Source organism: Abramis brama (assembly GCF_963993115.1).
Source record: "Abramis brama genome assembly, chromosome: 2".
In the NCBI taxonomy this organism is placed as follows: domain Eukaryota; kingdom Metazoa; phylum Chordata; class Actinopteri; order Cypriniformes; family Leuciscidae; genus Abramis; species Abramis brama.
Window position 1 is genome coordinate 52,420,426 of NC_139964.1, and position 25,512 is coordinate 52,445,937.

Here is a 25,512-nt window from a genome sequence, read left to right on the forward strand (position 1 = left end):
GCTGGGGGAAGAGGGTTGAGGCAAAGGAGAACAATGCGAAACACATTTTTTTGATATAGCTAAAGGCTCTAGCACTAATCCACACCTTTATCCATTCAAATTCTGTCCTCCCCCTTAACCCCTTCCTCCCTCTCCTTCTCTCTTTCCTCCTCTCTCTCTCCCTTTCTCTGTCCTTCCTGACACCCCTTCCTCCTCGGGAGACGTATGGTGCCCAGTGTCATTTTGATGCAAATGTAAAATGTGATGAATCTTTTCTTTTTTGTCCCAGAAAGACAGAAAGAAAAGACGGCGCTTTGACTTTGGCTTCGGTGCGAGATTTGAGAATTACTGAATTTCAACGTGTCTCCTTTGAAAGGAAGCGCTGAGTCAGCCTCAAGTTGAACCAACGGCAGAGAGAGTATCAGCCGTACGGCCAGCATTCATCAGTGTATGGATATTTTAGAAATTGATATTTATTATGGATTATGTATAAGTTGACTTGATGAAAGAATGGAAGGAGGGTTGGAAAGCATTTAAAGGCAAGACTACAAACAGACACTGGCTCCACTGTTTGAACGCAATAGAGGACATTAAGCTGGTTTCCCAGACAATGATTAAGCCTAGTTCTGGATAAAATGGCACAGGCAATGGAGATTCTCCATTCAGAATCCTCTCCGGTCTGGGACTAGGCAAACTCTGTCTGTGGGAACTAATCCATAGTATTCACCAATACATTGTTATATGAAATAATCATATAATATCTCAAGAAACTGTCTTTTCATCCCTACACTGACACATGAGAGCTCTATAGCATGTCTAGTCACATAGTTGCAAGACTCATCCACTCTATTATATAATATTGTTCAGCTCAAATGCTAATATGTTTAGAGTTTGAGAAGTGAGTTTCATAAAGTGCTACATACTGTTTGTTTAAGTCTCTTATGCTCATCAAGGCTGCATTTATTTGATCAAAAATACAGTAAAACGGTATAATAATAGATTATTTTCCATTTTTATATATCTTTTTGATGCTCAAGAAACATTTCTTATTATTATCAATGTTGAAAATGGTTGTGCTGCTTAATATTTTTCTAGAAAGAGTGATTATTTCAAGGTTGTTTGAGGAACAGACAGTTCAAAAGAACAGCGTTTATGCGAAATAAATATTTTGCGTCATTATAAATGTCTTTACTGTCACAATTGATAAATTTAATGTGTCCTTGCTGAATAAAAGAATTAACTTCTTTCAAAAACAAATCATACTGACCCCAAACTTGTTAATGGTATAGTGTATTTGTCAATGTTTAAATGTGATATAGAAACAGCGTGAATATATAGGACCAACAGAAATCACACACATACTGTGGTGCTATGATACTGAATGATGGCTATATACATTTTTCTTTTCTAAAATGTTACATGCAAAGTACTATAAAATAATCTCTAGGAAAATATGTTAGTACCATGGTATTTTTGGTACTATTTTTCAAGTGATATGAGTTTTTTTTTTGTTGCCATTTTCTTATGATAAGCAGAACTCACCTGCCCAGTATCTTGCTGACGCAGCCGTGGCTGACCCGGAGCTGGCGGGAGATGTCACATGGACGTACGCCCTGATGGGCCAACTCCACTATCCTCTGCCTCACCACGTCAGGCAAGGGCCGCCCGTTTACAAACACCCCACCCAGCTGATTCACCCCTCCATGCCCTGCGGACACAGACAGCAATATAGGGACACTGAGCAAATCATATCATCCTTAAATACAGAAGCTGTCACATAGCAGGCAAAAGGTGTTGCTGTCCCACCCTGGTGTGTGTGCACGCGTGTCTTTGACCTGAAGGTTACGATTCATTATGCAGTCTCTTCCTCTCCTCTTTATCATATCTGCCCCTGGTGGTCACCTAGAGAATTGCACATGACCTCCTCACTCAAGTTTGTTTTTGTATATTGTCTATAATTGTAGTGGAGTCTTTTTTTGCACAGTGGGTGGTGGGCTGGACCTCCATGATGGGCTTAGAATTTTGGATACCAATTTTCTTTCATTCTTGTACTGTATATATATATTCATTAGAATTCATATCTTATCATCATTTCAGTGCAGAAGTCTTTGTGGTAATCCAGTCAATCTGTCATATTAACATACTGATTGCTTCAGAAGGGGAACACACAAACACACATTTACACACACAAAGGGACTGGGGGATCTGTTAATCCGAGCTACAGGGTAATGGATCTTAAATACACCCGGGCAGGCAATATCAAAAAGACCTAACTGGCCTTGTGTCCTCATAACTATATATAAGTTCAGCTAAAAGAAAATGAATACCCAGCTACATGTCATTTTCATTCTCTCAAAGCAGTGAGCTGCTTTTTGATGAAGTTCCTTTACTGAGTGATTTGACCTCTGAGAGGTCGGTGTAAGTCTGATTTCAGTTTCATTTGACCTCTTTTCGATTTCGTTTCCATCAATGCTAGTTTGCTTCAGTTTCCTTTTCTCTTTCTTCTTCTGTCGCTCAGTTAGTTTATTTAAAAACTTAAGTGACAAAGTTATGTAGTCAACTAGCTCGATTGATTTTAAAGATGTACATTAAAAAAATTAGGTGTGCAAACTTTTTTATTAACAAATGTATAATTATAAAAAAAAAAACATGTTTTGCTTAATCCCCTGTTTTAATGTGATAAACAGCATCAGATCTGTGTCCTTCTACAAAAGAAACACACATTGAAATACATCAGACAAACACATTTAAAAGTCGAGTATAAAATGATTCTTCCTGTGGAAAGCCTTAAGTTTTTAAATATGCATAACTTAGAGAGTTTTTAGATCAGTTTATGCTGAATACTTTAGTTAGAAAAGGTGGAAACTTTTTCAGCTGCAACCAGTTACTTAGGCTATAGTTATGACTATACATATTAGTAATATATGCATTGAGCAAGTGTTTAAGTGTGTATGAGATATGTGTTTGTTTGAATATAAGAGCGTAGAGAAATAAGGCTGCGGTAAGGATTAAACGAAACAAGCTATTCAGATGTGATCTGACCCAGACTTTTCTCCTGTTTCTTCAGCAAATACTGCTGGCTTATAAATCGAAGTGTTCCTGGAGCTTTGATTGATTTCGAGGCAGGTTCCGTTTAGAAATGGCGAGAGCGGCTGAAAGACATTCATGCTCCCCCATCCAGAAAATAAACCCGATTAGAGACGCTGCTCCATTACGATCCGCTATCGGCCGCTACGATTAAACCAAACGCCAGCAAAGCGACGTGACATCAGGCGTGCTTTAACAAACACACTCCAGAAGAAAAAAAAGAACGAAAGAAAGAAAGAAACAAGTAAGGGACTACCTTCATTCATGCAGGGTAAATGCATTGTTTTCGAGAATGAATGCATGCAGCATTTGGAAATAAAATCACAGATATTTAAAAACATTATTTTAAAAATAAAAAAAGAGTTTGATTTATCTTGTAGGCTATATTAAAAAATACGTTTAAACATATAAAGTGCAGCCTATAAGCGTTTAGGGTTCCTGGATTAAAAAAGTTTTAAAGAGATGTTTTTTTTAATTCTTCAGTCTTCAATTTAATTATTCTAGTCTAGACTATGTACATCATATTATTATTGACAGGTTGATTATTAATATTTTGTCATAGTTTACTCAAATTAATCACGTAGCATAGGCTATTAGTAATTAATGCCTCACTGCCTGATTAGAAGCCTATTCTTTATTTTATTTTCTAATAAGGAATTTTTGCATAATTTACGTAAAATGTAAAATTGTAAAAAGAAAAGAATACTGTTGTTTTATTTGTTTTTTTTAAATAAGCGACACCAAACAACCAAGGGAAACTCAAGAGCACAGAAACAAACAATGTGACACTTCAGAAATTTCAGCAAAAAATAAATAAATAAATCTTAGCAAACTTCAATGCTTCACTCCTAAGACTGAATTAGTCATTTTTTCGATGGACAATGAAAATGTATTCGTATTTAAAATAAGTATTTAATTCGTGTTTAAATAAAAAACAGATAAAACACTGTTAGAAATCTTTAGCAAAATTCATACACTAGCATAATATATGACTAGTATACGCATTAATTGCTCGTGTCAATTTAGGGTGAAACTTTAACCAATTTATACGACCAACTAGTGGCCTAATAACAACTGTAACATATCATTTACTGCACCAGTGGGAGTGTTAAATATTGTAACTTACATTGTACGAGAGTTCACACTTTTTATGATCATTTAAAACCTGTCTTATGAGAAAGATAAGTAGCCTATGAGTTTAAAACATCCTAAAGTCTGCTTCCTGTCTCTGCCAACGTCACTGGAGTTTCTTTCCTAATAGTCTCGCAGGTTCTTGGCACAGTCCATTCTTAAGGCTTGCACCGTTTGACATTTTCGGTGTAATCGTTTTACCCCGCGGATTGTGTTGAGATATTGTGGCAGAGAGGAAACGTGATTCGTTCTAGCTTCTGAAATGTGTATACATCTAATCCACCGTTTCATTCACCGTGCCAATAGATGTCATTTCACATAGACGTGCGTGTGCGTGTAGGAGTGGGTGGGTGCGCGCATATTTGAGTTTTGCGGGTTTATTCATCGATGAGAGGGAGAGAAAGAAAGAAAGAATGAGCGAGCGAGCGAGGAACAGGAGGAGGAGAGAGAGAGATCACAATTGCATTTTCAGGGTGCATAATATGTGATTGGCAGCTTGGTTTTGGAAACAAAGACATTGCAATTTTCGGTTTTCAGAAAATATTTTCTTACAAATCGAAGATATACGCTGATTTTTCATAAATAATTAATAAATATTTAATGATTATTCAAAAAAAAATTAAATAAAAAATTTAAAGTCTTGCACACTGAAAATGCTAATTCATAATGAAGTCAAATGTGTAGCAGACTATTCAAATGAAGCTGTTGTTTGCGGCTTGTACGCTGGCTGCAACACGAATAAAAAATAAAGAGGAGGGAAAGAGAAAAGGGGCCCTTAACGCTGGTATCTTGGGGGACCACCGGTGTCCGCCATGTCACGAATGAGTGACCACACATCTCTCCGCCACAGTGAGCAACTTCAGCTCTCGTTTTTAACCTCACGAGTGGCCTGTTTACAGCTATACCCTCAAGCAATGTATTTAAAGGTTACGGAGCCTGTTTGCCATATCCTCAGCTGCGGTTCAAGTTAAGTTTGTGTCCGCTGGCTGCTGGCCTTGGCCGCGATCTCTTCCCCCTCTCTGTCCCCCAGGGATTGTGTCAAGCAGGCTAAAGCTCTAACAAAGCAATCCGGTTCTTAGAATGCCAAAACAATCGGACCAAAAAAACGTCACATTTATTTAAGACAGTTGCCTTATTAAAGTTTACCAGCTATAATGCACATGCTTTGATTTCATTATAGATGTAATCCGAGTACACTCTTAAAAATAAAGGTTTCAAAAGGTGGGAACCATTTTTTGGTTCCCCAAAGAACCTTCAGATCATCAGTTCTTCAAATAACCATTTTTTTTTCTTAGTGTGAAGAACATTTTAAAAATCTAAAGAACCTTTTCAAGAACGTTTTGTGGAATGGAAACATTCCAAGGTTCGTCACGGAACTAATTCCAATAAAGAACCGTTATTTTTAAGAATGTAGCCTGTATTTTGTTATCCTATTTCTTTAATAAAAAAAATAAAAATAAAAACATTCTGGGAACTTTGAAAGAAATCAAACATTTCAAACAAGCAGTTAGTGAAAGACTACGGGGAACTTACTGTGCATCGCTGCGAACGGGTCGTGTTTGCAGTGGATTTCCATCGTTTAGCAGGACAGGCCTTCCGTTAAAAAGAAGCAAAAAGTCTTTAATGTCCTGTACTTTTTCTTTTAAAGGTTTGTGCGTTTGTAGTCAGTCCGTTCTGCTCGGAAATGTCTCTTTTAAACGCAGTTTCAGCTGTTTGGAAGTCCAAAGAAACTTTGGTTGGAAAATAAACAATTGACCCTGAAGACCTAAGGCCTATTAGGTCAAGAGTAAAAGTAGTTTTTGTGAATTGCGAGGAGGGAATAAAAAATGATAATTTCATAAATAATCATTTATCTTTTCCGTCATTAATTAGTCTACAAAAATAAGCAAAAAGGCGGTCAGGGCACAATCCTGCAGGGTCACACAACTGCTTCTGCGGCCCAACATCCAGAGTGAACTAACTCAAGACATCTGTAGGGGATTCATCAAAATGGCATATCAAGAAAAGTCCTGGCATGTACCAATTTTAATATTAGTCCGAACAGTCTTCTTAAGCTTTAGATAAAAATGTAGAAGTCTCGTTTCCAAGCTCTATCTTGACATCCTCGCTCCACTGACCGTGACCCGTGAACTGTGACCGAGGTTCGCACTGTCAGAGCGCGTCCCTTCCAGGGATCTGTAAAATCCTGGTGAGGCTTCTGAGAAACCCAAACATTTACTTCATGTTTAACGGATCTTCACATAAACGCGATTTCCTTGCATCTTGATCTTCTAATTGCTCAAATCGCGCCCTCAGACTCTCTTTAAAAAAAAAGAAAAAAAAGAAAGAAAATATTCAGATTACTCCGACAGCACGAAGATCCCCACACAATAGACATACGACCGTGGACATATGAAATTAAAAAGTACTTGGTGTGAACCCCGAATCAAAATGTTTGCCAAAGTTAAACAGAAAATGATAAATAGCCATTGCGCGAAGCATTTGAACTTGAAAAAAAAAAAATGTCCAAGAAATGTCGTGAAGAAGAAACAGGCTTTATCAAGTTTTGACGCGCGTAAAAATCCACGGAAAGTCTCAGATGACTGGTACGGTAGTGTAGTTTTTCTCTCTTGTCGCAATTGATGTCCGCCGAACGGTGTTCTTCCAGTGTGAGAAGCAGTGGTCGAGCCTCCAGTCCGTACCGCGCAAACACTGCACGAGCGCACGGCGCGTTTCAGAACCTGCTCTCTTGTGGACAGCGCCAAAGCTACAGCGCTCTGAATCTACTACCGAGCCCGAGCGAGACTGTCAATCAAGAGAAGCCTACCTATCCGAGCACTGCACCTCTGCCGTCACAATCGCCCTGAGTCGCGCTCAGATAAAGACGACACCGATTGGCTAACACTGAGCCAATATGAGAGTGGCATGCTGTCCCAATTGTGCACCGACAAATAGGGAGTCTTGAATCGAAGTTGGTTCTCTGGCTTCGCTGATCCCATGTCTAATTTCAATTAAGGAACGTGATAAAATTAAAAAATTTAAATATCCGTTTGCACTTTTTTTTCAGTCATTCAATTAATAAATGGTTAATAATTGGGTATTGCGTCAGAATCTGTTTTCAATTGTGAATCAGCTTTGTTAAATCATTGTAAAAAAAAAATATATATTTAAAAAATGCTTATGACAAGTGACGTATTGCAGCATTTTACTGAGCTACATGTGCATATAAAAGATAATGATACATAAAAAATAAATTATAAATGATGTCCCACTTGCACGTGCAGTTACAACTGCTGTTTAGTATCTTCGACAAAAGTTTTAATGTTGTTAATTTAAAAAAAAACGACTTTTAAGGTTTAACAATTCTGCATTCACAATGAAATCTATTCGTTTTTATTTATGAGGTTTATTTGTGCTTCCAACAACAACAAAAATCTTCCTACGTGTTTGACGGACACGAGCGCTGTTCCACACAGACTTTTGCTCTATGCTAAATAATTTTTCATTACCAGCCCTAACAACAGATTATTAAGCACTTGATATTAAGTCATGTCAAGTTTAGTTGACTTAGAAACTGTGGTGTGTTTTTAAATAATGGTGATTATAATTGTCGTGGTGTCTAGCATCATGGTAATCAGTGTAAAACACTTTTAATTATTTAAAAAAATAAAAAAATAAACCAGTATTATTTCATTCATTCGTTCATTTTAGATTAATTTCATTATTAGATCATACGAAAAAGGAACAAAACATATAGGCTTCTTGAATTTAACTGATTCAGTCAGCCTATAATTAATTAACTTGGGAGTATTTTCAACACCAATTGATTTTTTTAATATAATTACCGTTGTGTATATTTATTTATTTATGTCCTTTATTAATTTATATACAAAAAAAAAAGAAGAAAAAAACATAAACAATAAGGCAAAACATAAAACGACCTTATAAATTTGTTAAATCATGTTATTCAGTGCGTTACATTCTGATGTTCCATTGCCCACCTATATATTTAAAGGAACACCCAAACCTTAACTCTTCTAAAACTTCATTTTAATGATTGAGAACACTTTGGGGCAAATTTCCGTGCATATTCTGCGACTGGTCACATTGTTATTCTAGAGATCAAAGATACAATTATCTTATATGTATTTGCCTGTGTGGTCAGAATAATGTAATCTTTAATTCACTGAAATCCTGTGGTACATGCTCAAAATGCATGTGCTCAGCACATATATTCGCTGCATTCTGTGAAGGAGAGATTCCTCCGTGGTGCGCCATAAGTGCCACGAGGGGGCGAACCTTTGGTCTCTTATGAAGAAGCTCCATCGCGCGCAAACACACACACACACACAGACAGAGCAAATGCACAAGCACACTTATAAACTTGTGAAATTATAGCAACTAGACGTTTTGCAATGTTAAAAAAGACAAGCGCTATTTGCAGATATCTTGTATTCCGTTTCATTAGATGTTTAAATATTTGTGTCTCTGTTTTGTTTTGTTTTGTTTTTGAGAGACAAACGCAGCCCACAAATAAACATTAAGTAGGCCTATTTTATAAATGCATGATGATTTAGAGATTTAATTTTTTCGCATATATTATTTGAATTATTGTAGGCTATGCCTATGCTCCTTTTTGTCTCTCAATTTCCCCGTGTTTAACTGTGGCCCACGTGATTAAATGCTCTCATATTCTGTCTTTCTTGAGGAAATGCTTGCTTATAACAGTTGCCCAAATGTTCTGCTATAGCCTACTTCGCAAATTAAATATAAAACAAGTAAATCTAAAACACAGCTAATCATTTGTAGCCTACAGTTTGCTTTTGGCTCTATCTTGGATTTTATTTTTTATTTTTTTTACTAAAAGTTCTACCATGATTCAAAACATTTTTTTTTTCTTTCTAAATCATTAATATAATCCATTATTGAGATAGGCTAGTATTGTTTTTTTAAGATAAAATGATTTAGAATTCGGGTTATTAAAGAAATCACTTGGGTTATATATTTTTTTTAAAAACAAATAGGCTAGGCTACATAATAGAGAGTAAAAACAAAAAACACACATAAAATAAAATAAAAATATAGAAGTGTTCAGAAGTCGGTGGGCACAAATTTGAATAATAATTCTGAATAGTTCAGAGCCTATCAGAGTCAAAGCCAAAGACAAGCTTCCAGTCCACTCCAAGTTGACGGTTAATGATTTACACCATTGACAGAAACTCGTATTCTGTTCGGTTTAGTTTAGATTACTGTTTAGTTTTATTCGAGTTAAATCAAGTTATTTCCCGGGCGCTATCATTGAGGAAAAGAAACCCAGGTGGATGACAATGCATAGGCTGAGCATAGCTTTTCGACGACTGCAAGTTTTAAAGATAGGTAGCCTATATTTTGACACACAAAAATTAACAACAGTAGTCCTACTATAAAAATTGTATGCTCATATAAAAACACGATAACCAAATATAGGCCTACTGGGATGTCCGATGTCTCATAATAATATGATTTGGTCTTCAAGGAAATCTGGGCGTAGCCGTTTTGACGCAGGTGAGATGAACCACCTTAGCTCATTTAAACAGGTCTATTTAAGACAGAACTATTAAAGAACGTGTTGTTTCTCGTTAAAAATTCCCTTTAGGCCTATATAGCCAATATACTAACACATTCTACATGTAAACAATCAATTTTGACTACTGCTACATTTGTGAAGCTGTGAAGCCCAATCTCACGTTGAGGCAAGTAAGCAGCAACAACACCGACAGATTTGACGCAGAAATCTCAACTGCACGCGCCATTTCATTGGGAGTTTTAAATGTGACGCGTGAACGAGGGACGTTTATGAAAACACAAAAATATTTCTTATTGAATCCAAGGGCTGAACATAATTTATGCTTCTGGGTCATAATTAAAACATCTGCAGGGATTCACAAGCCACAACGTTTTTATTTTCCATTGAAACAAACATCTTTCATGAACCCCATTGTGTGACAGGAAACGTCACTGGTTCCTCATCAATTTTCGCGTAGGCCTAGTTTTTAAATTCCCTGACGGTTTTGAATTATGTTCTTTGGACTGTAGGCCAGAAAAATAGGCCCAAACCCAGCACACTTCAAGCTCAAAACACATTGCTGTCAAAATCAAAGAGTCAGCAAATGTGTGGCCAAAATAAGCTTGTAGAATTTCTAGACCCATTACAACGTGTTGTTATTGATTTTTTTTTCTTAAGTTAAAAGTGTCAAAAGATGGACCACCAACATTCATCTCAATATAAGGATCAATACCGAAAACAAAAACAGTTTTATAAAAGACATCTAGCTCGTTTAGCAAGTGCACAAATGCTGTATTTGTAAAAAAGTTTTGTAAAACAGAGACCTAGACTACTTTGAACAAACAATAGTTCAAGTGAAAAGGAGAAACAGACAAGGCCCTACCCGACCGTCCGATGCGCAGAGATGGACCCTTTTGGTCCAAGTCCATGCCGTGGCTAGAGGTTGGACAGAGGGATGAGCGGGGGGGGTGAGAACAGAAAAAGTTCCCTCTCCTATATCCTCTGTTGCTGTTCTCTCTGCTCTCTCTCTTTTTTTTTCTTTTTTTTTTGTAACAGTGGTTTTGACGAATGGTAGTTTGAAATAATGTGACTCTTCCGCTCCCTGTTGCGCCGTTGCAATTGTTCACTGGAGTGAGACTAAACGTTTTAGGTGGAAAAGAGACTCTGAAGGAAGCGTGAAACGATTATGGGGCAAAGTCAAGAAAGAGCCGCGCGCTCATGCCCTCTTTCTTCCTCTTTCTCTCTCTCTCACTCTCTCTCTCTTTCTTCCTCTCTCTCTCTCTCTCTCTCTCTCTCTCTCACTCACACACACACAACCGCTCCCCCTCTTCAGATGCTCTTCAGTGGCGTGGTTGTAGGCCCACCATAGATCTGATCATTTGTTGGTAATACTTTTCAAACTTAACTTTCGATCCCTCGTTTAAAGGGATAGTTCATCCAAAAATGAACATTCATTATTTACTCACCCTCAAGTTGTTCCAAACCTGTATGCATTTCTTTATGTGAAACATCAAAGAAGATATTTTGAATTTGTATTTTTTTTTCCCCCTTCATACTATGGAAGTCAATCTGTATAGCGAATATTTTTCAAAATAATCCTTTTCATACAGGTTTTGTACAACTTGAGGGTGAGTAGGCCTAAATGATGACAGAATTGTCATTTTTGGGTTAACTATCCCTTTAAGTGCGTCAGGTGATTTTGGGTTCAATAAATAAGTGAAATACAGAACATGATTAATTCAATAATAGCTAATAATAATAAAATAATCACTCTAAACATGTGCGTGAATTTTAGGTTACGGTGAGAAAGCCAAATAACAGTTAGGCCTACAATAATTTTCAATATTCAGTTAATAAAATATGTATTTATTAAATTATTTATTTATAAAAATCCATGTATAACCTATTCATTAAGATATAATATATGAAAATATATTTTTTTATTTATTATTATTTTATTTTTTTTACATTTCATAGGCTACTGGCTATTTGAATGTACATTCACCAATGGTTTATAAAGCATTAATAATGCAGGTGTAATAATGCTTTATAGTAGGCCTAGCCTGAGTGAGAAGTGTTAGGATATCAAACAAATGTATCTGCCAAAACAACAAAAAAAGTTTCAGTCGGTGAGGCCTTTTGGTTGCATTGATTTGACTGTTTAAAGCATAATTTTGACAACCTAACAAGACTTCTGCAGAATGTTTTTGCTTTTTTTTCCCGTATAGCACCGACAATGCACGTGAACGCACGCGCTGGATGACGCCAGGCGATGGTTCGAGGTCTCTAGGTTCATGGGCGACACAGACACAATTGAGCGCGGAACAATGCGATGGACGCGCCGTTCAGCACTCTCTGACCTCTTCTCAGAAAACAACAAATGTAGCTCATTTAATCGCGCCCCATAAAGCCATGTTCCATTGATAGAGGGCTAAAGGCAGAATAATGAATGAAGCTTTAGACCTTATTAATTTAATTCAGAGTGGCCCGTGGCTTGTCTCAGATAATTTTGGCCCAGAGGTCAATTATTTAATTACAACATTTTTCGCGCATGACGGAAAGCCCGTATTCATTTGCAATACATAAATAAAAGAATGATATTTTGAGGATATAAAGCCCATGCAGAGTTTGAACTGCCCTCTGTGAGTTGTGAAGCTCTGGCTGTTTCTGTGCAGGTGTCTGTTGTCACGGTGACCTGAGGCGATGTAACCGCATCGCTACACACGACTCTCCGCTCGAAGATCAAAGGCCAAGCTTGTCCTACATCAACTTACATCAACGTCCACTCTTTCTTCCCCTTCCTCCCTTCATATCGCCTCCTTTAACACATGCATGAGACTACAGCATTTCCTTTTTTCATTTAATAATAGACTTTAAAATCATAGAATTTATTTCCTCAGTTTTGTATCCACCATGGTCAAACCACAGGCATAATTCTTAAGACATCAAGGACGATAAAATAGCGCTGTGTTTTTTTATTCTAATGGATTTATTAGTCGAATGACACCGTTTCCGCTTAATCTTATTGCAGCTAGTCCTGAAAAACTAAATAAAATCTATAGCCTATACATAGGCCCATGCCATTTTACATGTTAGCCTTTTAATGTATAATTACAGAATTATTATTATCATTATTATTGCAACAACAACAGCCTAAAAATGATTATGAAAAAATAGCCTATACAGTTATTGTTCCCTGGTAGAGCTATACCACTAAAATAAAAAGAAGAAGAAAAAAGGCAAGAAACGTTAGAAAGATTCTCAAAAGTCTTATAGCATATTTTGACAGTATGAAGGCTGTCCCATATAATTTACAATGGCTGTAACAACATATTTTAGAAACTATGCTACTATGAAAAATTTGCAAGGCATAATTTATTAGCTAAATTGCTCTGTAACTAAAAAGTTCAAATATGCTTAGAAAAATATTTAGGCCTATGCAAATTTAAATAATAATAATTAAGTAATACATTTTTTTATGAAAACAAAATTCTTAAGAGTTTTGTTGTCTGAAATTCTGACTCTGTTAATATTTCGATTGGCAGCATTGCACCGCTCATGCAGTGTTAACGTGATAGGATTACAAAATGTGGTGTTTCAGGCTCCTTCTTGGTTCAATTAATAAAGTAGGCTAATTAAAGCGCGGAGAGTTTTTGGTAAGGGGGATTTTGGTTGTTGTCCTGCTGGAAGCGGAAATAATCGCTTTTGACCGAGACGCGGGAGTCAATGAGGACAATTAAAATAAAAAGTAAACAAATACACAGAGAAAATCAACAACATTAATGACGCCTCTGTTTTCATCCAACTCATTTGGTCTGTGAATGGTGTTATAGCAGTCCAATAATCGAATGCTTTCCCCGCAAGCTCCCATAAAACAATCTACATAATCAAAAAGCGTCTTATCAGTAAACATTTAAAAACAAAAACAAAAGAAGAAATTCTTACTGTCTGTCTCTGACCCTCAATGTTTATGCAGAAACACACTTTTACGTGTTTTTTAATAGCTCTTTGTTTCCTCAAAATACAACGATTTTTTTCTACACTGTCATAAAAAAATAAAAATAAAAAGTAGCCTAAATAAAATATTTACAGAAATATGCATTTTGAAGGAGATCTCCTTTTGGATCCACCTGTATTTCGTCAGACTATATTCGGATAATTTTTTGGTAAGCAATTAGGCTACTTTACATATTAGGCCTACTTAATTACTTTACATATCTTATCTGTATCTCCCAAAAACCTGAAATTGGAATTTGCTTGGTTATAACTACCTCATAAAGAAAAGCTTTTGTTGCAGAGCTGTCAAATCTGTGAAACCATACTTTCCCACCTTATTTAACAAATCAAAGGTGTTAACATGCACATTTCTCCCCGTATTTAAATAGTATTGTTAGTTTGAAATGCTGAGAACATTGATGTGGTATCCTTTTTTATTGTCCTATTAGAGTATGATTATTAAACATGGATAGCCTATGTGTTAATAACTTGTGCAGAAGTGATTGTCAGCAAGAGAAACAGAATCCTCATACTGAAAATCTGTTTAAAAGAGGTTTTTCTTATTCGGCAACACGCCATGTTTGGTGTTATGCCAAAAATCTGTATCGAATTGGAAATGATCTAATTGAGTGATTTATTATCATGATGCATTTTAAGTATTAACCTGCCAACTGTGAAAATGTCTCCTGAAGTAGTGAACCCCAAGCCTCAGCAGGAAACAGTGCCAGTTCTAGACCTGTCAACACTTGGCACAACACCAGACCACACAAAGAGGACATGGGTTTCTTCACTCAATGTTTTGTTCCAGATCATGTGACGTGTAGCGACATGCTGGGGTCAAACTGTGCCTTGATATTCTAAGTGGACCTTCAAAAAGGAAAACAATCAAACAGGCGAATGACATCTCACCCTTTATAATAAATGATCAGAATCAAAGGCTCTATATATTGCCTGCACAAACAAAAGAGAGAGAGAGAGAGAGAGACCTTATTTGAAAAAAACTTATTTATTATTTACATTTGTTATTAACCCATTATTTAGTGTAAAATCTGGTACACTTTATGTATAACGTTAATATGATTGTTTTTATTAGGGATTCCCCATCTTTATAGCTTGGTTCCTACACAGCAATAAAGCTATTATGTTTGTATATAGCACCCAAATAGACTTATAACTTTCAATGCCATGATAATTGTATGCTCAAATATTGATCATAGCACAGTATGGGGCAATGTTACACTTGAATAACACACTGAAGGTGCAGACTGGAGACATCTGAGATATATAAGCGCAGGGGTAGGTGAAGGTGGCCATTTGGCTTCATTTTCCAAATGAAAATCTTTCTCATGCAGAACAGGCTTGTGAAATCAGATATTGGAATGGGAAAGCCTGCATCCTCGCTTGTGACTCCATCTTCAACACCTGACTGGTTTGAATTTGTGCAGATTAACAGATGAACAAGCGCTTCCCTTTTCCTTTTAAAACAATAATAGTAATAACGATCAACAAATACGTCCAATATGGCAAGAGCAGCCAGGCATTCCGTTCTCCAGCTGCAATCCCCTATTTCTATAGCTTTTTCCAAAATATGGCATATGTGGTGGGCTTTTGGCTTCATTTAGGAAATGTAACCTTTTGAAAGAAAACAATCCACTGCTTTGATGGCCTTTTCTGACACTGACACGCATGGGGACGTCTTCAGAATCAGATGGCATTCACACCATGATTCCCACATCAGTCGCGAGCTCTGTTCATGTCATAGGCTCTGGAGATGATAAAGGTATAGCCTGTGATTTCACAAAAATAGAAAGAAAGAAAGAAAGAAAGAAAGAAAGAAAGAAAGAAAGAAAGAAAGAAAAAAAGAAAAGCAAGCAAGAAAAGAACAAAAATGTGTGATTTATATTCAAATAGATATGTTTGTGACAGATATGCTGCTGCTGCTGTTAAGATATGTAAATTCTGGACCTCAGAAGAGGCCAAACATATACTGATAAAATGACATTTTGCATGTTATTTCTATCACAGCAATAAAGATAGCAAGAAGTTCACATCTCAAGTAAAAATATCTTGAAATGCCAGCTTAGGTCTTGGATAACTGTTAGCTACAAATGAAATTGTCTTAAATATGTAGGCTAGGCTATAGGCCAACATGTTAACAATAAAAAAACACACAAAAAAACCATACAGATATTGCACATACACAAACATACATACATGTGTTTTGTATTTATTTTGTTTTTTCGTTTTTTTGTAGCCAAGTTATGAGGCAATGCTTTAGGCTATCATTTGGTGTGTTGTTTTTTTTTGTTATTATTTTCTGCTTTCTGACCAATACCAAAGGCAAATCAAACCTTTATTATAATAATAATAGTTATTATCATTAGTCATTAACGGCAACCTCTTCACAACGACACTATATCTATTTGAACAAACTGTAAAAACATTTTTTCTTAGGCCTTCAGTAGACATTTCAGGGACCGATGTTTAATGCCTGGCTTCCTTATGTTTCTTGTAAGTACAAATTCCTACAAACAGAGCATTCAAGTATAAACAGTTCAAAGATTTCCAAACCCTCTCCCATTCACACTATGAACAAGTATGGTAACAGTTGAAACAGTGCCTAGACTCAGAGCCACACTAACCTTCAGTGTGTGCGCTAAATGTAGCGCATTTTTTCCCAGGGATGAAGAATAGTTGGCCAACCATTTAATTTCCTGCGGAGTCCGGAAGCGAGTGTCACCGCGTTGCAAATCGGAACTTGTAAACAGGTCAGATTTTTATTCAGCCTGGTAGAAAGCCATTTAAAACGTGTCATATTGTGTAGTTAAGGTTACAGATGTTTTAAAACACTGTCGTGCCCGTTTAGTAGTAATACATCCACAGCCGACATCCATGTGTACGTGAACACACGTGGGTCATTGAGTAGCACTTAATAGCACTGAAGCTAACACATGTTCATCAAATATATGTTGCCTAATATGAGTATTCATTGATTTAAGGCTGTTAGATGGCAAGTTTTTTTTTATGTAGTCATTGCTTTTATACAGATATTTATTATTGTGAACCATTCCTGTTTTTACTGAATTATTCAGGCTTCCAGTTAGCATAGTGTCCATAGCTTGTGTTCTGTTGTGTTGTTTATGCGTTAAATCTGCTTTGTTCATGATGTTTGGAATTGTCTTTATGGATTTGACCAGAAAGCTCTCTCTCGGTGGCTTATGTGTGGCTGTCAAACAGGCTAAATTGAAACAAATCCACTCGTGCTTTTTGACAAGTGAGACAGAGAGGATAACAAAACAGAATTTATTATGATACATGGATCTGGCCTAATTGCTATTGTACAGAAGACAAAGCAGTAAACTGACAGTTTGATCAAAAACTAAACAGTAGCTGTGCTTTATGTTTAAGTCATTGCACTTTGTGTTATGGAAACAGATTGTCTTCTAATGGCTTTCACTTTGAATAAAAAAGTTTGACTTATTAAGTGTCTATCTATCTATCTATCTATCTATGCAAAGTTTACTCTTTAAAAATCTAATATTTTCTAATGAGTTCTGATAGTATTAAAAGAATCAGCTAGAACATAAGTCAAATTATGGTTTCATTTTCTGTTATTATTGCAAATGAAAAACCTTATAAATTAATCTAGTTTGTTTTTTAAAATAAAAATGTTTTTTTTTAAATAATGATATAAAAATATTTAGTTATTTTTGTGGTGGGGCTTGTGCAGATATTGGCAGAATGATATTCTGAATAAAGCAATCTTTATGGCCATTGAATGATGACTCATGATGATGTTTATGGCTGGGCTGTTCTCTGTTTAGGGATCACCTTGAGATGTTCTCAGGGTATCAGGAGCGGGAGGACTATGAGGACGAACTGTACGGGGATGAGGCGGACTCTGGTTTGTCTGACGCTGACAGCGAGCTGGAGTTCCGGCTCTATTCCCAGCTGCACTACAACGCTGAGATCCAGGAGGACCGCGAGGACTCGAGAGAGGTCCAGTCACCAGTACCACGGACTCAGCCACAGCAGAAGTCCTTGCCTCCTGCTCCACCTGTAGATGTTATTGTGATTGACTCCGGCCCAGATACCATCACGGTGTCAGACAACACAGAGGAAGATGACAGCGTGTGTGCTAACAAAGGTCAATCATCAAAATACTGGAAAAGGATGTTGCATCCCAATAGCTTACCTTCACCCTGTCCACCACAAGTTCAAGCAGGAAGGAGCTCTCCAGATGATGTTGTGGTGTTGGATTCTGAATCCGACGAGAGCTCTTCTGAATCTATACCTCCTTTTGTGGAGGATCTGGATTCGGACTCAGACTCAGATGTACTGGAGAACTGGATGATTCTGGGTCAGGAGAAACAAGATGAAGATCAGAGCATCCAACTCAACATCTCCAAATCGGAGAATCCAGGTAAGGATTTTCACTCAAGTTTAAGACAAATACTAAAGCTGTTAAATAAGCTCACCTAAAATGCCCATGTGGCCTTTCACTCTAAGAACAGAATGATCTATATTAAAGGCAGGGTAGGCAATTTGTTCCAGAAACATTTTTTGTTATGCTGATTGAAAGTCTCTTCACATCCTGATAGCAATCACTAAGTTAAGTGGTCTAAATGTATTTATATATATCGTCTGTGGAAGGTGTAGGACCATAAAATGCTCGTCCAATCATTGCATTCGGTCCGATACGATGTCATAACCTACCTGTCAACGTATGTATTTTCATACCTCATACCTAGACATCACACATCATCAGCGTGTTTCTATGTCACCGAGCGCTATGCCACCTTTTACAGTTCCTCCTGAACCAAAACAACGAACTTATGCTGCATTCACGCTATAGCTACTGTAATTTGGAAGAGATGGAAACCCGCAACGTTCTATGCGAAGCGGTTCGTAGCTCAAATTTATTTAAATAACTCAACGCCAACTCAAATCTGCAGCTGAAAGTTGTCTCTCGTGTTTGTTTGCTCCCTGCTGTACGCGTTCATGTGTTTTGAAGGAGGCGTGGCTTTGGAGACGCTCTGAAGGGAGGGTGGGATCTTATGCTTTCAAAACTAGCTCGCTATTGCTAGCCTTTCGGAAAATTGCCTACCTTACCTTTAAGATGTTTGTTTGTTTTAAATGTTCTGATGTAAAAATGTAAACAAACCCTTGTAGACTGCACTTTTAAAGGGACAGTTCACTCAAAAATTAAGATTCTGTCGTCATTTACTCATCATGTCGTTCCAAACCTGTATGACTTTCTTTCTTTTGTGGAACATAAAATGTTTTGGGAAATGTTTTTTTGTAATCAAAACTGTTTAGTTACCAACATTTCTTCTTTGTATTCCTGAGAAGAAATAAAATAATACACGTTTGAAAAACGTGAGGGTAAATGATTTTTCAGAATTTTCATTTTAAGTGAACTGAGTATTTTATATTATGTTTGCACTTTTCTTTTCCATGCAATGAATGCCTGACTAGGGACTATCAATTTTAGAAAATTACATAAAATTAGCCCATGTGACTTGAATGCATATGCCAAGCCATCAAAGCCAGTGGTGTAAGAATTCATGGCAACCCATGTTTGATCATTTTTATAAATTATTATTTTTAATTTATTAATTGAATACATTTTTTCTTTTCTTTCCTGGGTAGTGCTTGTACATCATCTGAATCATATTTGCACAATCTGTATGGATGGGCTGCCTAGAGGGTCTGCAGGCCAGAGCACTTGTGTTAATATAAGCAGAGCAAAAATGTGTGTTTATCCCCAAAGCACTCGGCTGTATGTGTATAATCAGTGAATTTGATGTCTCATCTTCATGTTTTTGTCATAAAGTTACCGTGCTGATGTACCAATTGAACGACTAGGTGTGTGCGTGAGCACATGCATCCGGCTTTACGTGTGTAAAGTTAATTTGCATGCGTGTGAGAACATGCAGGAAAAGCAATGAGGGAATATTTCTGTGTATGTAGTGGAAAAACAAACAAAACATAACAAACCTCCTGTCAGAGAGCGTGAGAGAGAGAGAGAGACTTTAATCATAGATGAATAAAAATGTCTTTGCAAATCTCTCCAGATCTACACATTAGGTTAACCTGCAGAGCTCAGCAAAGCAGCAAACCTCTCTCTCTCTGTTTCTTTCTTTCCTCTCTTCCCTTTTTCCCTCAGTCCTCCCTGAATGTGCTGTCCTCATTTCCATTCGTAGACTCCTTCCTGTTCCTATTATTCATTTTCTACTCTTTCTCCTTCTCTCTTTCTTTTTTTTTTTATCTAGTTCTCCCCTTCAAATACAGAGCATTTCATTGTGCCTTTTCTCTCTCTTTCCCTCCCTCCATCCATCCTTCCTTCTCTTGCTCTCTCTGGCTTATTTGAATGGTGACTGTGGAGGAGTCTGTGGGCTGGTATTTCTGCTCTGTCGGTCATGCCTCTCACACTCATGTGCAGAGGGGGCCTTCTCCTGCCCTGGCCTGCTTTTGTTACCCAGAGAGAGAGATTCAGTGGAGGATGAGAGAGAGAGAGAGAGAGAGGAGGGGTACAGAGGGATATACAGAGGGTGGAGGGAGGAATGGGGCAGCTCTCTGTCTCTCTTTTTCTCCTCTGTGTCTCTGATCTCTGGGGCTTGACCCTGCACTCCAGAACATGTGGGTCACACAAGGGAGGGGAGCTGGGAGGAAGTTGCTGAAGAGGTTGCAGTCTGCATGTGCACTTACACCTCTAAAAAACAGAGGTTTCCATTGCCAGTTTAACTGTGCTAGAGCGGGACAAAAGGATGCCCGGGTGAGGTGGTAGTGTAGGTGAGGGTTGTGAGACCAGATATTTTGCAAAAAATGTGTGCGTTGATTGGACTTGAGAAAACGTATAGCCTACCAAACCAGAGCCATCATAATTTGTTCCCAGGACCCACAAATTCAATTGACAGCCTTAATATATATCATCATGATATATTTATCATATACACTACCGTTTTTGTCTCTTATGCTCACCAAGGCTGCATTTTTTTTGATCAAAATACTTGAAATATTTTTACAATATACAAGAACTGTTTTCTATTTTAATATATTATAGGATGTAATTAATCTGTGGCAAAGCTAAATTTTCAGCATCCTTACTGCAGTCTTCATATTTTTCATATTTCTGTGGAAACCATGACATTTTTTATAAGATTATTTGATGAATAGTTTAAAAGGACAACATTTGAAATCTGTTGTAGCATTATAAATGTTGAAAATAAGTATTAATTTCTCTAAACAATTTTTTTTTTTTACTGACCCCAAACTTTTGAACGATAGTCTATACCATATTGTAGAATAGTGTTAGACTGAAATTTCAGACAAGACATGTTTCTGTAGCTCAAACAGTAACTGATAAATGTATACCTTGAATGCAATGGAAAAGTCGCTTTAAATAAAAACATCTGTCAAATGTATAAATGTAAATTGGATGAATTCTTGTTTTGTTTATTGGCATTGTCCTAGGACTGTACACACGTGGCCAGTAGTTAACAAAAATGTTAGTTCCCCTTTGTGCCATTTTCAACATCTCAAATTAGATGTAAAAATAACTACTTAAATAATAAATAAAAAATAACATTTAATAATTAAATCAATATTTGAAATCTCAAAATTCAAATATTTGTGAGTGAATTTTAAGTTTTGTTTGATTTACGATTTGTTTGATATCAAATTAAAAATGTAAAATAAATATATATCAAATGTATATATCAAATCTTTATTATTAAATATAATATTTAGAACGTGAGCATAATATTAGCAATACACAATCTACCTCTTAGTCTAGAATATGAGGCCTAAAAGGCAGATGTGGTGTATATATAGATGGAGTGAGCCTAGCTGTTCTTTTGGCATCAAAAATACCTCCAAAACACGTAAACACATTTTGATTTGTTAACATGTCCTGTCCTGTCATGGCTATATGCACTCTCCATAGGGGACGAGGAATTTGTGTTTAGTGTGATTGTGTATTGTGATACACTAGTAAAAAGCTTTAGACAGCAGTGACTAATTTCATTTGAGCACACAGACTCACACTCACACACTCTCGCACAAATCCAATTCTCTTCAGTTGCAAGGTCTCAACTATGTGATGTGTCAGCCGAACAACATACAGTCGTATTGTCACACACACACCGAAATCCAATTCTCTACAGTTGTTAGTGTTGCTGTTACTATATGGGAAACACACACACACATACACATAGGTTGACAGAGGTTGATTTGTACACATTTAGAGGACAAAAAACCTGAGAATGAAAATGCACACAAGTGTTTATTATCAATTGAAGCGAGTTTTTAATAATATTTCAGCTCATCCATCTACAGTACTCTGTAAGGAGGACAGGTGGGTGGGTGGAAAAGGATAACGACGGCAACGATGAGACAAAAACATCCCCAAAATCCCACCCAAAATATCCTATTTGTCCTTACAGTCCAGCACACACAGGTTGTGTCTCTGAATCTATCTGACTTTAGGATGGAGGGGGGCCCTTGGACCCCACTCAAACGGAACAGACAAGAAATATGAGAGCCTCCAAAAAAAGGAGGGGGAAACTCCGCAAAGGGGGGCTCTAAACTTGAATTCGAGTTGTTGAGCCTTCCTCAGTGGTCACACTTTCTTTTTCTTCCCCCTTTGTGCCTTTTTAATTTCCCTTTCCCCCTTTTTATCTTTTTTTTCCCCCAGTGTTTTTCCCTCCCCTTTTTGGTTCTGTCTGGTTTTTCACCCTGTGAACACCAAACTTTGTCATTAGGTTGGACTAAAGCAGTGGCGGCAGATGGGCATTAGTTTAAGCTGAATGCATGGGTGTTTGAAAGAGAAGTGTCTTTGAGTGTGTTTGATATACTGCAGGGCATATGCAAAGGTAAGACATTAGCAATCCGTCTCCCTCTCGTTTTTGTTTCAAGGGTTCAGAGATGGCATTACAGCTTCTTTAGAGTTGTTCGTAGCTGTTTGCGTGAATCATTCTGTTTTTGGCTCTCTTACTCTGTCTATTGTGACTCGACTGCCATCTTCAAAGTGGTAAACGTGGCCCACCGTATCCTATTGGGTGTTGTTTTCTCTTGCCGTCATCGCCTCGTTCTCTCTTGATCTCCCTCTTTTTTCTTATATTTCCCTCTCACTCTCTTTCACGAGGCCACACCCAGACTTCCACGTATAACTGACAGGTGTCAATCACCTTTGTTACCTTTCCCTTGAACTTTGACTTTTTCTATCATCTACATGCAAATGTTTATATAGGCACCATTGTGAAGCTTATCTTTAAATGAGGTATTTTTATTCTAATGAATGAAACTAAATTGTTTTGGTAGCCATTTGGCAACCAAGGCTGCATTTATTTATTCAAAAATACAGAAAAACATTAATATCATGTGAAATAATTTTACAGTTTGAAATAACTGTTTTTCTATTTCAAAACATTTTAAAATGTAGTTTATTTTTGTGATGCAAAGCTGAATTTCAATGAACCTTCAGTGTCTCATGAACCTTCATGAGATCATTCACAAAATCATTCTAATATGCTGATTTGCTGCTCAAGAAGCATTTCTTATTGCTATCACTGTTAAAACATTTGTCCTGCTTAATATTTTTGTGGAAAACATGTTTTTCCCAGGATTTTTTCCATATAAATCTTTCCATTCCATTTTTCCATCCATTAGAGTTTATTTGAAATGACAATGTAAAAATATTTACTGTCAAAATTGATCAATTTAATGCATACCTGCTAGACTTCATATAAAAAAACTATATATTTATAAAAATGTGTGTCTATATATATATATATATATATATGAAACAGATATAGGTAATATATTTATTTATTTATTAAATATAAATATATTTATTTATACAGCCAAGTCTTTATATTATTCCCATTGAGAGAGCAAAAGATTAATACAAATGCCAATAGACTTGTGTGGTATGGTTGTAAAAACTGCACATTTTTGCATATGCTTGCATTTTTTAACATAATTCTTTTGGATTTTGATGTTCACAATCAATCATGGATTTTGCATTCTGTTTCAGTATAAAGTGCTCTTTAACTCGAGACACATAAGCAACCTTACAGTTTGTTTCTTAGTGTAAATTCCTCCATGTTGAGAAGGGCTTGAAGGTGAGGTGTAAGTTAATATGAATGTGGTTGTTTTGAATGCGCAGTCAATAGAAGAGGAGAAGTGCATCATTATGGATGGGTCACAATGCTCTAGCTTGAGGCGGTGGCAGTCGGTCTGGAGAAATGAAACCGTATGTTGTGTTGTAACTTCTGTTGCTGAGAGCTATAGAGAGTGAAGGTGTTTTATCTGTAGGATTTGTGAAGACTGCGTACTGCTGCGTGATTCTAGCAGCTGTGTGTGTGTGTGTGTGTGTGTGTGTGTGTGTGTGTGTGTGTGTGTGAGGCGTGGCAGCTGCGAGGTGATATGTGTCTGTAGGTCTGTGTGTGTGAGATTGGAGGGCTTTTTGGGTGTAAGTTTGTGTAATACAAGTGATGCTGGTGTGTGTGTGTGTGTGTGTGTGTGTGTGGCAGGGATAGGCATCAACTCTTATCTGGGCACAGCAGTGCCACTTCAGCTGAAACACCACACCCATTTCTCCACACGGTTTGTTTGAACAGACGCCATGTCCTCGCACAAACACACAGATTCGCCATAAAATCACAGCTCGAGGCTGTTTTTTTTCTATATTTTGAGATAAGACATTTATTGGTTGGATTTTATTGTAGGAATATTTAATAATTACTATGTAAATACTGTTACGAAATTATTATGAAATGGGCCTTATTGGAATTTATGAGAAACGTCTTAATGCTGTCAGATATTGATGCATTTGTATGAATTTTGATCATAAGGTTTTTATTTATTTGTATTGACAGTGGTATTGAATTGCTTTTCAAAATGTTAAATATAATTTTCCCTATCGTTTCCTACTACATCAAGCCTTTCAAATTAAAATGCATAAGATTATTTTTAAATTATTGTACATATTTGTTCTGTATGCATTATAATTGTTATTTTTACCTTATTGCGCAAGTTTATCTAATTCTGTTTCCGAGCACACACACAAACCAAAATAGTCAAATAATAGCCAAAGTATCATTACAATCCATTGATTAGTGACTATAATTGGTTTCACCTGTTTTCAAGGACAGTCTAACAAGCTCCCGGAGGTCCCATATTTATTATGAAGACTTTTGTTTTATTCAAACAGTATATATTTTCCTCTATTCAGATCTCAAAAGGTATAGTTATCCATCTGTCATACTGTATGTAGTGCCTAAATTCACTTTTAATACTTTATTTTGTGGGTGTATTTTATTTATTTATTTTTTACAAACCCTATAATATTGTCAATGTATCAGCTGTCATCCTTAACATTAAAAAATAATTATTGGCTTATCTGTATCAAGGGAAATTTCAATATTAATACTACCCTACGGTCAGATTTTTATCATTGCAAGCTGTTAATATTTTTTTTCCACATATTTATATATATATATATATATAAAAAAAGAAATATGCATGCATTTAAGTGAATGCGAATGTTTCATATCTTATTTGAACCATTTTCGTCAGGACTTTTCTCTTTATCAAAAAAAGTAGGCAACACGACTCGCTAAACTTTTGCCTTAAATCGAAAGAATCTCATCAAACTTTTCCAAGAGATTGTAATTTTCCATCGGCTCGACATCCGGCTTCTCTGTGAAAAGAGCATTTCCATCAGCTCTTTCTTCACGAATGGCCGGTGAACTACGCTATGAGTGTGGGCAGTGTAATCCTGTTTGAAA

General features: G+C 36.6%; 2 protein-coding genes across 5 annotated transcripts in view; one reads left to right on the forward strand and one right to left on the reverse strand.

Annotated features, from left to right (window-relative positions):
- Window positions 1–10,982, reverse strand: part of pax5 (paired box 5) — a 51,962-nt gene extending 40,980 nt beyond the window's left edge. The window contains exons 1-3 of one of the 4 annotated variants that reach the window (XM_084094976.1): window positions 10,605–10,744; window positions 5,731–6,497; window positions 1,522–1,687 (exon numbers count right to left, since the gene is read on the reverse strand). In XM_084094976.1, the coding sequence (XP_083951102.1) occupies window positions 1,522–1,687; window positions 5,731–5,773 (209 nt within the window). In that variant the 5' untranslated portion in view covers window positions 5,774–6,497; window positions 10,605–10,744. Of the gene's footprint in view, window positions 1–1,521; window positions 1,688–5,730; window positions 6,498–10,604 lie in introns of all 4 variants that reach the window. The other 3 variants (XM_084094978.1, XM_084094975.1, XM_084094977.1) reach the window with 3 other exon arrangements.
- A 5,314-nt stretch (window positions 10,983–16,296) lies between these two features.
- Window positions 16,297–25,512, forward strand: part of zcchc7 (zinc finger, CCHC domain containing 7) — a 55,366-nt gene continuing 46,150 nt past the window's right edge. Inside the window, exons 1-2 of the mRNA XM_084097284.1 lie at window positions 16,297–16,485; window positions 17,542–18,140. Coding sequence (XP_083953410.1) covers window positions 17,555–18,140 — 586 coding nt within the window. The 5' untranslated portion in view covers window positions 16,297–16,485; window positions 17,542–17,554. The remainder of the gene's footprint in view (window positions 16,486–17,541; window positions 18,141–25,512) is intronic.